The sequence below is a fragment of the Drosophila obscura genome, unplaced genomic scaffold (genome assembly GCF_018151105.1).
Source record: "Drosophila obscura isolate BZ-5 IFL unplaced genomic scaffold, ASM1815110v1 contig_25, whole genome shotgun sequence".
NCBI lineage: Eukaryota > Metazoa > Arthropoda > Insecta > Diptera > Drosophilidae > Drosophila > Drosophila obscura.
In genome coordinates this window covers 2,914,497-2,929,919 of record NW_024542812.1, presented here as the reverse complement: position 1 = coordinate 2,929,919, position 15,423 = coordinate 2,914,497, and the positions used below count along the sequence as shown (strand labels likewise).

The window sequence follows — 15,423 nt, the reverse complement described above, 5'->3', positions numbered from 1 at the left end:
AACAAATGTAGCAAAAAAATGTAAAATTGTTGTCTTAATTCTAAAATTCTAAAAAATCATAAGCTCAAAAATGTATATACTGACTGAGTACCGGTATAAAAGTAGAGTCGCGTCCACAGAAGCGACTCACACGTTCCATCACGTTAAACTTTGACTTGACTTTAAAAAAAAATATATTTTTGTTTTGAATATTCCTTTATCTAAGCTTAAGGCCTGTATTTGCGTAACGGACCAGATTACATTGATTACAGTGACGTTACCTCGAATGAAAAACGTCAAAATTTGGATTTTGTATGGGAATTAGAGCTGCGACAGCCCTACATTCGTCTTTAAAAGAAGCTTTCAATTGCTTTATAGCCCTAAGAAGTTTTTGCCTCATTCGTTCGATTTAACTTTAAAGTAAAGTTAAAGAAAACATTACAATAACAGATGTTAATGATGTTACCCTATAAAAATAAAAGGCAGAATGTGAACCGAGTTTATCTACCCTTCGAAAACCAACCAAAACCACGTGAGCGTTAGTAATTGAGAATAGACTACCGTTTACATCAATTTGTTCAATTGATGAACAAACAAACAAAATCACAAACGGTCAAAGCTATTGAAAGTTCAGCTCAATTTGGGTTCAAATAAATCGCTCGACTGCTAACCACCGAATGTTCAAAAGGAAAATGTTATTTGTGCAGCAGAGTTGGTCGCTAGTTCTTAATTCCATAAGTAAGTACTTATATTGCGAACAGGGCCACACTTTGAGGAACCAATGTCTTATAAAGTAGGAACCTATTTGAATGGGAGTACCATATGCCTATTCTGGAATAGGAACTTTGAGTTCCAGCCACATGCCTCTGTAGCAGGTTATGCCAGCTTCGTGGTTATTAATATGAATAATCTGAAGGGAAGTTTCGCCGAAGATGTTGTTGACGTACAGCCAAGGAGAAAACAGCTAAAGGAGAATAACTTGCCATATGATGATCTTCTGCTCAAGCTTATGATATCTATTGAGGTGACACACTGTGAGGTACGGTTTTCCAATTGGTTCAAGAATTTACTATTCACAATTGATTTTCTTAAATGCAGACATTTATGGTATTTGGAAAGGACATATCCCGTTTTGTGGAAGCTTTCACAAATGCATCCATGTATTCTATATGGCGCTCTTTGCACAACAGGTTCGTTTTCTCGCACGTGGCGGATGAGCTGAACGAGGATTGCTGTGAAAACTTTTTCTTTGAGGGTAATATTTAAAATACCATCCACGGAAGCACTGTTCAATACTCGCCACTGAATATCTTCAGATCAGCCAAACATTCTATTTATTGTTCAGAACCATGCATCTGGGACCGTCTTTGAAATGAAGACCAACAAATATGTGGGCACTAGGGCGGATAAGCCGTCACAGTTAAAACTATTAGATCGATACTATGCCGCTGAGCAACGATTTCAGCTAAGGAATTCTTTGTTTCCGAATAAGCTAAAAGACTTGCACGGCCGTGAGGTAATCATCGCCGGCTTTGACTACAGGCCCTATACGGTTATAAAATATGTAAGCTATTTGCATCTCATCGCAGTAGAAAACTTAAGGTATCTGTTTTCATTCTACAGAACACAGAGACTAGCAACACACGTGATATAGGCGTGGCGCAAGATTCGGGCTTGGGTAATGTCTACATTGATGGCACGGAAGCACGTGTTGTTCTCAACTTTTGTGCAAAGTTCAATTGTACAGTGCAAATTGACACATGTAAGTAGTCTTGTACTTGTTAACTCAAGTCCTAATGGCATCCGGGAGTACACTGAGGTGAACCTCTTCCTTTTTAACAGCTGACGCCGACGATTGGGGCACCGTTTACCAAAATATGTCTGGGGATGGCGCCATGGGCATGATTATTAATCACAAAGCAGATATTTGCATTGGCGCAATGTATTCGTGGTATGAGGGATACACATATTTAGATCTATCAATGTATCTCGTGAGATCCGGAATAACTTGCCTGGTCCCAGCACCTTTGAGACTAGCGAGCTGGTCCCTTCCCCTACAGCCGTTCCAAGCAAACCTCTGGGCTGCGGTCCTGGTTTACCTCTGTTTGGAGACCTTTTGGTTAGTGCTGGCCTACAGAAGCGAGCAAGAACTGTACGTCCCGGTAAGCGCCCGTGAGGGCTGGTGGTGCTGTTCAATGCTGGGCCTGGCTACGGCCTTTAAGCTTTTCATATCGCAATCAGGAAACAGCAAAACGTCTTCTGTAACTGTCCGTGTGTTGCTCTTTGCCTGTTTTCTCAACGATCTAATCATAACCAGCATTTATGGTGGCGGTCTGGCCAGTATATTGACTATACCAAGTATGTCTGAGGCGGCGGACACAGTGCCACGGTTGCGCAATCAGCGATTGCAGTGGGCCGCTAACTCGGAGGCATGGGTTTCAGCTATCCGTGGTTCTGATGAAGTAAGTTGTATTTCATGTAATTGCTATGCTACGAGACATTAATTTTTCGCAGCCTTTGGTGCAAGATCTCTTAAGCAATTTTCACATCTACAGCGATGAGCAGCTGCTCCGATTGGCACAAGGGACTCAAGTGCGACTGGGCTTCACTGTTGAACGTCTTCCCTTCGGTATCTTAGATATTTTGATCATTTATATTATATCATATAATGTTGATGTCCTGTTTCCAGGTCACTTTGCCATTGGGGACTACTTATTACCAGAAGCTATCGACCAAATGGTAATCATGCAGGAGGACCTCTACTACCAATATACGGTGGCCTTCGTTCCCAGACTGTGGCCATTACTTGAGCAGTTCAATACGCTAATTTATAGTTGGCATTCGTCCGGATTCGACAAATACTGGGAGTACCGTGTAGTCGCTGACAATCTCAACGTTCAGAAACAACAACAGGTGGAGAGCACCATGTCGAGGAGCCAAGAGGATATTGGCCCAGTCCGGCTGGGGATGTCGAACTTTGCGGGAATTATACTCGTCTTGGTATTGGGATCTACAGTAGCCACGTTGGTCTTTGTAGCCGAGCTTTTTGCCAACAATTTTAGAAAAACCCAATAGATAATTCATTTAGGATACCCACAAACCTCTTAGAGGAAGTTTATTTTAATTGAAAACAAAACAAAACGGATTTTTGGGAAAAATAAATGCCCTTCCACACTCTTAAAAAAAAAGGCCTCATACAATTGGGCATAAGTTTTTAACGTACAGATATTTGTTTTGTAACATCAAGTACTATTTAACTATTTAAATTGTATCAATATTAAAAGAGTATACTCGTATAAGCCATAGCTAAGAGTTTTCATGCGTGGAGGTTCTGTGGAAGTTCATCTGTAAAAACAGCAAAGCAGTAATACAAAAAGTTAGTTTCGGTAGTCAGTCGTAAGGTCATGCTCATATCATATGCGACGTGAAAATACATATCTGGGCAGCCTGGCCAAAGACACGCGACATATATTTGGCTGAAAGGTTAATTGGTCGTCAACGCAGCTTTCTTTTCTTGTCTGATTTGATCTTGATGGCATGGCCATGGCGTTTGCCATGGCAAAGCAAAATGTATTACTTGAGAAAAGAACCGTTTAAAAGTATTTTACACATTTGTAGAGCTACTGAAGTAGCTGAAGTAGTAAATGATCCTCACGACTGAATTCTCAAAGGCTCACTATTTTCTGCGTATACTAAGTAAGTATTTAAAAGAATATTTATAGTGCAGCCAAAAGCTTTTTTGTGCAGCCTTTTTTTATATGTGGAACAAGTTTGGCAAATCGTATGTTCACAGTATGTGTACATTTTAGTCCAGTATAACTAAGCTTAGAATTTACTAAGCCTGCTAATATTCATATACGTATATGTTGACTACTATATCTTACGAGATTAAGTATATGGAGCTGATGTATTATGATTCTCGGTAGCAGAGATCTTTTTGCCAATCTTTTTGCATTGCGTATATTTTTTTAATGGATTTTTGTGCGCCAGAATCGATCACTCAGCTGCGTTCAGACACGTCAGTATTTTGTTTTTGCTTTCTCGGGCATTGTCTTTTCCAGACGCCTGCCAGTCAAATGAAGGATAAAACTTGCTGCACATTGACGTGCTGCACTTGCTGCACGTGTTGGCATGGCATGAAAGCTGACTTGGGCTCGTCGACCATCATATGCCTAGTACAGCTTCAGGCTTGAGGGTATAGAAAGATGGGGACGATGCATCTGCAAGGGGATAATCCATAATAAACCATTTTCAGAACGATCGATTTTCTCACGTACGCGTATGTAATGCAAAGAGAATAGTATATCTGTCCACAGACAAGAAATACTGTTATGCTCGTATGAGAGGGAAATCACGAACAAGGCACGCAGTGTGACCTCCGATTTACCCGTATGCGTTAAATTAGAGAGTGCGACTTACTGTACTTGTACTTGTGGTTGTGGTTATGTTGCTTTTACTGCACTTGCTCAGTCTTACGTGCGCAGCTTTAACAATATCAAAATTTCGAACATCAAATGAAAACAACCATCACCAGTACTTGCCGTGCAGGAGACCAAAAATGTTATAATAATAATTACAATAGTTTATGCATAAATATGTGAAAGTGAAAGAGCTACAACGATCGGATCGTTGACAAGCCTAGAAATACGAATTCATTTTATAATTATGGTTAAGCTGAAAATAAATACATTTGAAGAAGTATCAGTTGCAGTTGCTTTCTGTGACGGGAGTAACTTTCATTAAATGATTAGGCAGTGATATGATTCCCGTATCTTGCAGGTGGTGAAAACATGCGGTAAAAGGTGGTAGATGGTACTTGTATCGTAATTTCTTGTTTCATTAATGCATTTGCTGAGTGTAATCAATATAAGCACCTGATAGTAGCATAATATCACTGACTTTCGATTTTTTGCTTGATTAATAGGTGTACAAATTACAGTGTATGTGCAATGGTTGTGTACGAGTGAAATGCTTTTCAAAGCAGACTTTTGAAATTTTCGAAACGTTTCGAGTAGAAAGCTCTGAAAATTAAACAAACAACATGTGCGTAGTATGCTGGTCAGAACGTGTCGCTTCCATATCAACCTTTACATACGTTTGCGAATCACACACAACAAAAAGCGGAAATAAATTGGTTCAAACATTAATCATCCACCCATAAGTTCAGAAAAAGGTGTTAATGCGCCAAGTATGATGGTAGCCTCATTAATCATTTATTTCATGACAGTCGTGAAAAGTACATTTGTTGCATGTTGGCGCCGAGAGTGACACAGACTTAGAAAAAGAGTACAAAATCTGCATGCATTTTTTATAAACGCTCCTGGCCAAGTAAACCGGCAAATATAAGTCTATCCAATCAGTATTCAGATATGTCTGTCAATAGCGTGGAGGACACTGAAACTAGCGCAAATTAAATTCCGCTCTCCGGAAAGAAAACCCAACGGTTTAAACAGTTGGAGCATGTAATAATATTAGTTTAGATTGTTGCTGCCGTTATCGAATGAATTTATGTATGTATCTGACTCTCGCGTACGTGCTCATTTCATATCATCAGAACGTGTGATCATATACATATATGGGAAGGCACCTAAGAATACCGAAGGTGTAAGTCACAACTGAGAACGACGTTTCCCGGGTTTTATAGTGCACACTTGTTTGTACTCGTATGCGTCTCGACTGGAGTTGGATTCGCTTATGTAAATGTAAGTCAATGACCACATCATTGACCGCCAAGCTCTTGGGCTTCTAGTAGATGTGTATGCTGTTATGAAAGGAAATGCCTTTAAATGGCTGTTGGTGTCATTAAAACGATCGTAATGCTAAATACAAGCAACGGTTCCATTCAACCATGATTTGTACGTAAACAAAATGTAGCGCCACGACGCAGCGGGTTATTAAACAACCGCGGATTGCTGCTGGCGGTTGCAAGTACCCATCCAGACCCTAAAGCTTTTGTAGACTCGGGCTCTGGGTCGAGTTGAGTCGAGTCGAGTCGACCTCCGAATAGCGCAAAAGTGAAATTGTTTGTACAGTTTTCTTATCATGCAGAGCCAAGCGACTTGGCTTTGTTTCGCCCTGAGCTTTTGTTAAACCAATTTAGTGCAACGAAACAATTGCTCATAGCCGCCAGGCCGAATCTTTTGTATAAGTAGATAAAAAGATCAGTGTGTGAAATTCGCACAATGAACTTGAAACATGTACCACCACTGTGCAACACAAAAGAAAATCTCTAAAGTGGCTACCCTGGAAGTTTCACTTTAAACAAAATGCAAGCTCGATTTTTACATACCCTCTGTAAAATACTCGTAGTACTTTCAATGTGTGTACTATATGCTCAATTATCATTCATAAATATAAAAAAATGAACGAATAGAAGACATTTAGCCGAATTTGGATTAAAGCTAAACACATATATTCATACTTATGTATATAAGTATTTAGTATATATGTATGTATTAATTTCAATACAAGCTTCAATTCTGGTACTTACCTTATTGTGCTTACGGCGGAGTAGGTGTGGTGCCCCCCCGGGAGGTTGAAGAGGAACAGCAGGCTCCGGTGTAACTTGTTGCACAGGTCGCGGGGGTTTCAGCGCCAATTTCTTGAGACTGGCAATACGCTTGTCGCACATCAAAGACACATCATCAATTCTCTGCAGCACCTAAAGAATATAGTTTATAAACTTAAATAAAATATGCCGCAAATAAATTCATAGATAAAGACTATTTTATGCTTTTCAACGTATTTAAAGCGATGTGGCAAATGGTGGACAAAATTTTCTTTGAAGTGGTCCCAAATAAAACAATATACATGTAAGCATTTTCATGGAACGTGCCACCTAGACAAAAAATCCATTGTCAATGTTGAACATTATTGGCGGTGAATTTTTGCCTATTATTCTATTTTTTTTAATTTTGGTTGTCGATAAATAACTTTTTATGGGCAATTTCACTATACGTTATAATTTTATATTTAATTTTTAACAAAAGTACAACATTTGGTCTTACAAATTGATTCGATATGGATAATTATAGGTACACCTAATAAAATAGACCAACAAAATAAACCCACGATATATGTACATACATATAGTTTTCTTTTTGAGTATAAGCGTCCGGTGCTCACTCAAAAAAATTTTCACAGATTCTACATAGGTAAGTTATGGATCAGCCAGACTGAAAAAGCTAATTGACCATCTGTACCTTTTTATTGTACAAGCGCCTCTTAGCTTTCATGGGACCTCGCTAACACTTGTCACAGATAGAGGTTGGCTGTCATGCTCTTAAATATACATATATAACATACATTATTGGGATATTTGGCAAAAACTGTAGCAAAGCAACTAGTGATTCGCAATTAAAAGTTTTAGTCGTGTTCCTAATGCTTATATAATTTTTCCAAAACTCTAAAATTATGACGATTTATTTATCAGTTTCTGATAAATAATTATTTCAGCAGGTAACTTACTAGCAACTACGTTGATATATTTCCAGTTTCCTTTTCAATTTGTCTAGGACCCCATTATTGGACAACGCTTTTTAAATGGGAATTTGCAGTCAAGTTGCGGGGTCATGCCGTTTGACATTTTACGTAATTGCGGCAAGGCAACCCTACTTTGTCTATATTCGCATCCACTTTCGCTTTCACCTGAGTCGGGCTTTTATCGAAAATGCTTGAGCGCATCTTCAACTTGCCGAAGGCACAAGCTTCAGTGTTACACGATACTGGCATTGCACTGAGGTGACCAGTTTTCAACAATTCAACCTTTACGGAAAGTCCAGTCAAACAATGTAATTTAACATTTTCCCACTAAAAATTTTCTTTTAACCGTTCGAATACGTTTATTGAGTTTAATTTATTTTGCTGTTTCTGTTATTTTGGCAGGATGGTCGACGCGGTATTGAACTTCGATAACCTCTTTAGGTTGCATAACCACCAGTTGTGAAAAATATTTCCGTTGACCTCCACCTCTTTGGAAGCTTCCATCGATGAACATGCTTGTTTTGGCGGTGATTGCGAATGATTTTCCGGCGAAACCAAATTTTAATGAAAATATGTGCATGTTCATATTGTCATACAAATATACATATGTATAATGTTTTTACTAAGTTTTTTAAATCAATCTGAATTTCCACCCCATCTGGACGTCGATTTTTCAAACTGATAAAGCATGCTTAGAAAGCAGCCTAGAGAACTTGAAAAAATGGGTCAGGTTTAATGTGCATACAGCTGAATAAATGGTATACACGAAACGGGTTTGTATGACCCATTTCATGCATACTTGGACAGGCCTTTCTGGAATAAAAAAGAGAGAAACCCGATTTTCTTTTTCTTCGGGTGCAAGCGGGGCCTTGTCGACTCATGACTGAGAAGTCGCACAATATTGGCAATTTGCATTTCTAAACAGCTGTACAACCCGACATGCCTCACCAGGATATTACCTAACAGAAAGACTGCGAGGGTGCGTAGAAATAATTTTAAAATCCTTTATATGTAATAAGATGCGATTAAGTAATTTCTTCACATTATACATTTTGTTACAGGAAACCAGTTTGAAGAGTAGATAACAAGTCTTTTAAATACCATTTAAAGAAACAAGTTTGACGGCATAGCAATGCAACAAGTGGGACTATCTGAATCTATTTGATTGAAGTTATTTATTGAATTATTTATTATTATTATGTAATTTAATTTTTAATGTATTTAATTAAATAAAATGCATAAATTGTATCCGCTGCAGAAAAAACTGTTCCTTGATCCATTCTTTACCAAAATTGTATCTTCTTTTTTTCGATTTATACATATGTACATACATATATGTAGTACGAGCGGTCAACACCAGGCTTCAAAGCGGAAGGATATGGCTACATATATCGACTTGGATGCTAATCAACAATATATGCTTATATTGTGCGTTTCAATCATCTGGTCAAAAAATCAAGTTACCTTCTACCAGAATCAAATAAGAACGCAAAAAAAAAACAAATTCTGGCACAGTCTAGTTCAGTAACTTGTTGTAAAGAACTGGTTGAACAGCTTTAGAGCCACTTCTTTCTTTAAATGGGACAGAAGAAATTGCCGTGGACACTCATGAAATGATTTAATCTAAGTAAACCGAATGACGAATTGCAGCATCTCAGACCAATCATAGATAGTAGTTGCATGATCGTACAAAGCTTTCATAATTATTTATTTTCTTATGAGAATGGTAGTCAATATATATGATATAGAACTAGTTTACGCAACCGCATTACGCTGCTACCGATATTTTCCTTTTCTGACTCGCCGTCGCACAGTGGGGCTTCAGCCGAAAAGAGTTGCCAAAATAATCAATAATTTTTGGTTTTGGTCTGTATTTGTAGGTAATTTTATTTATTTTTAATACATTTTTAAAGCAGGGACCGTAATCATTATAAGTTATATTTTAAAAATTAAACAAGAAAAATTGTATTTGATTTTTAAGGATAATCTTCATTGATAATAACTATTATGTATTAAAATTTATCCATACAAATTATAATTGAGCAAAACAAAAAAATTATGATTATCTTATGAGTTTTATTTTTTTGTTCAAAAAAAAATCTTTAAAGTAAACAAAGAAAAACCATGGGGAGCTGAGAAAAGACTGATACATATCCTTACTAATTGAGACAAGACAAACACAACAACCGTTCTTTAGATAGCAAATTGTTATTTAAAAATCCTTTTTTTAACTCTTAAGGCTTTTTCCCATGAGTTTTTTTTAGTTTTGTATGGCAGAATTTTTTTTTAAAGAGCTAAAGTGGTTTTCCTGTTGATTTTTTTTGAGGTAGCGCCTATTTTTTCACATAACTTAAGTATCTTACAGCTGGCTGTAATAAACTTTGCCATTCTGAACAGTTATACATAAAAGTAGCTATTAAGTGGATCTGAACACTTTGAAGATTCAGCTTACCATCTGGGAAATATTAAGGTATGAAATAAAAAATAAATCAGGTTTGTGCGTTATTTTTTTCAAATTTTGATTTTAAATATTCATGAGAAGTCAAAAAAAAGTTATATTCTGTCTTTTTAGTGTAAGGTGCATTAATTCGGCGTAGTTTAAAGTATTTAAAGCCCCAAGTTTATCAGATATTATCGGATATTGGAGAGCGTCGTATGAACGGTGTGTGTCAGCAGTGTCAAAGAGTTAAGGGGTATATTAGACTTGTGGTCGAATTGGATGCGTGTAACGCAGAGAAGGAAATGTGATGAGCCCCTAGTTCTCAGAGACTATAAGAGCTAGAGCAACCAAATTTTGTTTCCAGAAGTGATTTCATACTGTTACAAGTGTATTTTAAAATTTCCCCGCCCCCTTTTGCCACCACAGAATGAAAATTTGTGGCATCCACAGTTTTCAAGATACGAGAAAATAGAGAAAACATATCTAACAGATGGCCGAATCTAATCATATTATAGCTAGAATGAAACCACCCATTCCAGAGCTGCAGCCGCTACTTATTCTCTTTCTCGCTCACACAAACTCTGCCGTGTGCAGTATACGCGCACCCTCTAGTGGAGGAGATGTAGCCATGTTTGTCTATCCGTCTTGAGCGCCTTGATCTCAGGTTTTTGGTGTTCAGACTCATGTGATATCACACTGCTACAAGTGTATTTCAAAATTTCACGCCGCCCCCTTCCGCCCACACAAAGGACGAAAATCTGTGGCAGGCACAATTTTAAAGATACGATAAAACTAACGCAGTATCGTAGAGAATGGCCATATCTACCAGATGGCCGAATCTGAATCAAATCGGATCATAATTATAGCCAGAATGAAAAAATTAATTTTCAGTTGCTTCCCCCGCCGCCCAGCCAGAGACACGATATTCATTCTCTTTCTCGCTCGCACACTCTTCCGCGTTCAGTGCGCGAGCAACCCCTAGCGGAGGAGATGTAAAATCTATATGATACATATATGTATATTATACATGTTAGATGTCGAATATACATTGTAGATACAGATGTACATGTAGATGAAAAATGTAAATGTTTTTTTTTAAGTTCTAAATTTAAAAAATCAAAAATTATATGCTCAAAATTGTATATACTGACTGAGTACGGGTATAAGTAGAGTCGCGTCCCTAGAAGCGACTCACACGTTCCTTCTCGTTTTTAAAGAATTTTTGAAATTTGGAATATTACATGTTTTTTTTTTAGAGGTAGTGCTTCTATTTTTCACAAACCTTAAATATCTTATATCATATCTGGTTGCATAGAACGTTGCAGTTCTGAAAAGCTGACAACTGCAGCTATATCCGACCCAGACACTTTGTGGCTGCAGCTTAACGTCTGGAAGATATTAAGTTTTCCAATTCAAATTTGATATTTTTTTTGCGGTATTTTCCCCCGAATTTTGACTGCATTTATGGATTTATAGCTGCATTTGTCAGATTTTCAGAACTGCCAAGTTATGTGAAAAATAGAAGCACTACCTCTGAAAAAAACCATGAAAAAAATACCTGATTTTAAAAATTCTTTAATAAAAAATTACACGATAAAAAAATATAAAGTACTAAAAAAATTTTAAATCCCGAAATCTATCAGAAAAAGTCATTTTGGTCCACAGACTAAACCAAATAGATCACTTAATTAGCAAAAAATATAGTTGCAATACGTGTATAAATGCCGAAGATAAATTAAAAAGAATAAGCATGTGCTAATCTGATGACGCAAAAATAAAGCATATTTTTCGATCAAAAATAAAAGAATATAGTAAAAAACATATAACGGGATGTTATTATCGCTTTTATTTTTCCAGTGAGAGTGCATAAGAAAATAAGTAAAATAGATAACAGTAAAGAAGCTGCATGTTTACAACAAAAAGAAATTCAATTATATGAAGGTGATGGGGGATGTGCTAAGCTGATGACGAGAACTGTATGTTTAATGTATAAGCCCATTCTCAAAGAAAAAAACACCTTTAACAGACCGCGAATTATAATTGGGAATTGGGATCGCGATCAGGTACCAAATGTACAACCCTTTTTCGTTTGCTTTGTTCCCAATTGGCAGTTGGGCCCGCAACCATCAAAAAGGTATTTTTTGTTCATTTTTTTCATTTTTTAGGTTTGGTTAACGAATTTTAGCTCCAAAGTCTCTCCATAGATTTTAATGAGCGATACCTTAAACGACGCCAAATTAGTGCACCTATACAAAAAAAAATTGAAGACACAGAATATAATTTTTTTCGACTTTTCCTGAGTTTTAAAAATTTTAAAATTTCGTAAAAAATACCGCACAAAAATCATAATTTTTGCATTTCAATGCTTTATATTTCCTAGACGGTAAGCTGTAATCACAAAGTGTTTGGGCTTAACTTCTAGCTGTTTTAATTATCTTTTCAAAATAGCAAAGTTCTTTACAACCAGACGTAAGATACTAGAGCTATGTGAAAAAAACAAGCGCTACCTCTGAAAAAAGCTTAAAAAAAAAATACCAGTTTTCAAAAATTCTTCAAAAAAAAGTTCTGCCATAGAAAAAAAAAATTATCATCAAACCATTTCTAAGCCCCAAATCTTTAAGAAAAAGTTCGTTTTGTTCCTGGAGGAAAAATCGTGTTGACTAGTGTTATTAAGAGTTTGAGTGCAAAAACTAACTGGCAGTCGGACATGGTTACTTTTTTAGAAAATTTCTACATTTCAGTTTTGCCCATACAAAATTTTCAAAATAAAATTGATCTTGTGCCCTTTTTTTATAATAATTTTTTTAAACCATCCTTAAAAATTCGTCCGAACAGCGGTCGTAGCCCGATTTGTTTATTGATAAATCTCTGTTAAACATAACAGAGGCCTTTTTACATGAGCTGGCACTAGCGCGTGGGTATACTCGTAACAACAGTAAATTTTGCTCTCAACAGTACAGGAATAAATTAATCACAGTTTTTCGAATGTCGGAGCGCCTTGAATGAAAAGTATGACTTTTGGCTGAACACGTAAAACGCAAAGACGAAGCCTGTATGTCACAAAATACACTGAAAAATAAATCAAAGCATTGCTTAGTAAAAAAAAAATCTAAAATCGCGATTAAAAGGTAGTGTGTGGTTCTAGGAAAGTGAACAATATTTTACACCCTTTTCATAAGAATCGGTCGAGCCGTTTGAGAGGAGTTCTGCCACAAACACCGTGACTCGAGATGTTTATATACATATATAGATAGATGCGTATACTGATTTAAAGCTGAAAGGAATCCAAATCGACAACAAAAATGCATATAATTGACATGAAAAACTGGATTTTCAAAAACTTCATCCCTGAGGATAACCTTTCTTTATTATAAGCGCCAAAAGAGAGAACTCAGTCGCTACTATGTTTGTATTCTTGATGACATTACAGTCGACCTAGCCATGTCTGTCTGTCTGCTGGAACTGAAAAAGCGAAAAGATAAACATTTCGGTTTTTTAAACCCTTTTGCCAAGAGATTTTTGAGTGCTAGACTACAAGACTTTAAATACTTAAACCAAAAACTATGTTGTAACCCCCTCGCGAATTCTGGCACATGCAAATAGACAAAGGCTTCACCTCACCTGTGATACAAGAGCTTTGGTCTCAGGAGTAGTGCTATCGAGGAAAATTTTTTTAAATTCACTTGGACTAGATAATTTAAAGTCAGAAGCAGAAGCGATGAAAGCTTGTATCTCGTGTAGACTCTGCTCGGCCAGATCGGCTGACACTGAGCATTTTTCGATGCGTTGGGAGGCCAACAACTCCACACCATTGGCGCACCACTGATTAGCCTTCAAAAAGGAAATGCAACGTTATTGGTAAAATTTTGGCTGGACAATGCTTATAATGCTTACCTTTTCAACTCTCTCCATTAGTTCGCTATTTTTGGCAAGGATATCTAACCTTTTAGTTAGGCGCATGCTAACTACATGGCAAACGCGCTGGAGCTCATCGCATTTGGGCTGAACGACTTCCCAGGGGTAAACTCCGCGTGAGCCTATCAACTGCTGTCCGGCCTGTAAAACTTCTTCGGTACGCTCAACGTCAGTCCTGATCATTGATTGAAAATCCTCGGTTTCTTGTATCAACATAGCAACACGTTCCACGCTCTCGCCGATTTCAGTCATTTCAGCTATCGTCTTAAGATGCCCATCGAATATATTCTATAGTAGAATAATGAGAAATAATTGATCATGAGACTGTATCATGGTACTGCGACATACCTGCAGATCGCGAAACTCTTGCTCGAACATCCGCAGACGCAGACACTGTTCTAGGCGATTGCGGTGCGTACGCCAGAACTCATCGAAGCGTCGCTCCGTCTCCTCCAGCTGCACAAGAAGTCTACGGTAATCGCGACAATCATCATAATGTTGGGGTTTTTTAAATGTATATTGTTGATGATAAATAATTTGCTGACGGTGCATCGGCTGCCCTGCACTGGATCTGCACGTCGGGTTGTTGGTTGACGAACAGTGCATTGAGGTTTTTTTTTGATTTTGAAATATTATTTTGTAATGTTACATATGTATGCACCCGTGCGCACGTTGGGAAAGACAAAAGACGACAACAACTTTGATAAGCGAGATAGGTGACACTTAAATGAGCTTTAAAGCATTTGATCAATTTTTTAAATGCACATAAATGTATATGTGTTGGTGCTGTTGGTGAATGGATAAATGGGTGTCAATTTAACATTCTAATGATGCTAGTGATTAAATTCAAAACGGTATCTGAAGGGTGATAGTACTCGTTTATATGTTCATATTTAATAGAGACAATTCTGTTGAACATTTGTCTATCCGCTTAAGCACTGGGATCCTCGAGACCATCTGTGGTAGAGCTAATTTGATAAACGCTTCCTTGACTCGAATAACTACATTATTTGAATTATCTTTTTATTTCAATGCAAACAATGCACAGTTATAGCGTACTAAGTTGTTTTGTCCTAAAATATTTTTTATATGATCTAATAAAATAAGCACAGACAATTATCTATATGTATATCCATGCAATGGGAACGAGAAGTATTATTTGCACAAATTGATTACAGAAAATAATTTAATCAAAAATCATAAATTATATTATATTAAATACTGAAAAATCATTTGAGAAAAGTTAGTACTAAATGTTATTAAGTATGATCGGGTAAGAAATGGTCAACACTATTTCATGAATGTGTTTCAAATATTTGACATATGTTTAATTGTTGACATCTTTTGAATTTTCAAATGCCAAATGGCATATACTTGGATCTAGTCGGAAATTTAAACGCAAACAAAATGCCGGTAATAATCGATATGTATTAGATTTCAAACATGCCCCTTAATTGAATGTCTTAGTTTCTTAAATTATGAGAATACAAAACCAGTGCAGAGCTTTCAAACCGAATTTACTTGGAGTTAGTTGAAAAAATTAAGTTTTAGTTGTTAAAACACAAACAAGTTTCTCAAAACATATCAAATCGTTAAGTAGAATTTTT

General features: G+C 36.9%; 1 protein-coding gene and 1 long non-coding RNA gene across 13 annotated transcripts in view; one reads left to right on the top strand and one right to left on the bottom strand.

Annotated features, from left to right (window-relative positions):
- LOC111071441 (guanine nucleotide exchange factor DBS) overlaps window positions 1–15,423 on the bottom strand; it is a 37,951-nt gene that overhangs the window by 16,017 nt on the left and 6,511 nt on the right. For 7 of the 9 annotated variants that reach the window (XM_022362776.2, XM_022362779.2, XM_022362778.2 and 4 more), the window contains exons 7-10: window positions 14,165–14,387; window positions 13,796–14,104; window positions 13,523–13,732; window positions 6,470–6,640 (exon numbers count right to left, since the gene is read on the bottom strand). In XM_022362776.2, coding sequence (XP_022218468.2) covers window positions 6,470–6,640; window positions 13,523–13,732; window positions 13,796–14,104; window positions 14,165–14,387 — 913 coding nt within the window. Of the gene's footprint in view, window positions 1–6,469; window positions 6,641–12,520; window positions 13,364–13,522; window positions 13,733–13,795; window positions 14,105–14,164; window positions 14,388–15,423 lie in introns of those variants that run through there. The other 2 variants (XM_022362777.2, XM_022362785.2) reach the window with 2 other exon arrangements.
- On the top strand, window positions 5,054–8,609 carry LOC111071445. Of its 4 annotated transcripts, none has more exons than XR_002607486.2 (4): window positions 5,054–5,681; window positions 7,494–7,769; window positions 7,864–8,440; window positions 8,523–8,609. It is a non-coding gene; the product is annotated as an uncharacterized LOC111071445 (long non-coding RNA). The 4 variants fall into 4 exon arrangements; XR_002607487.2 differs by having other exon boundaries at window positions 7,473–7,769; XR_005968102.1 differs by lacking the exon at window positions 7,494–7,769 and having other exon boundaries at window positions 5,056–5,152; window positions 5,207–5,681.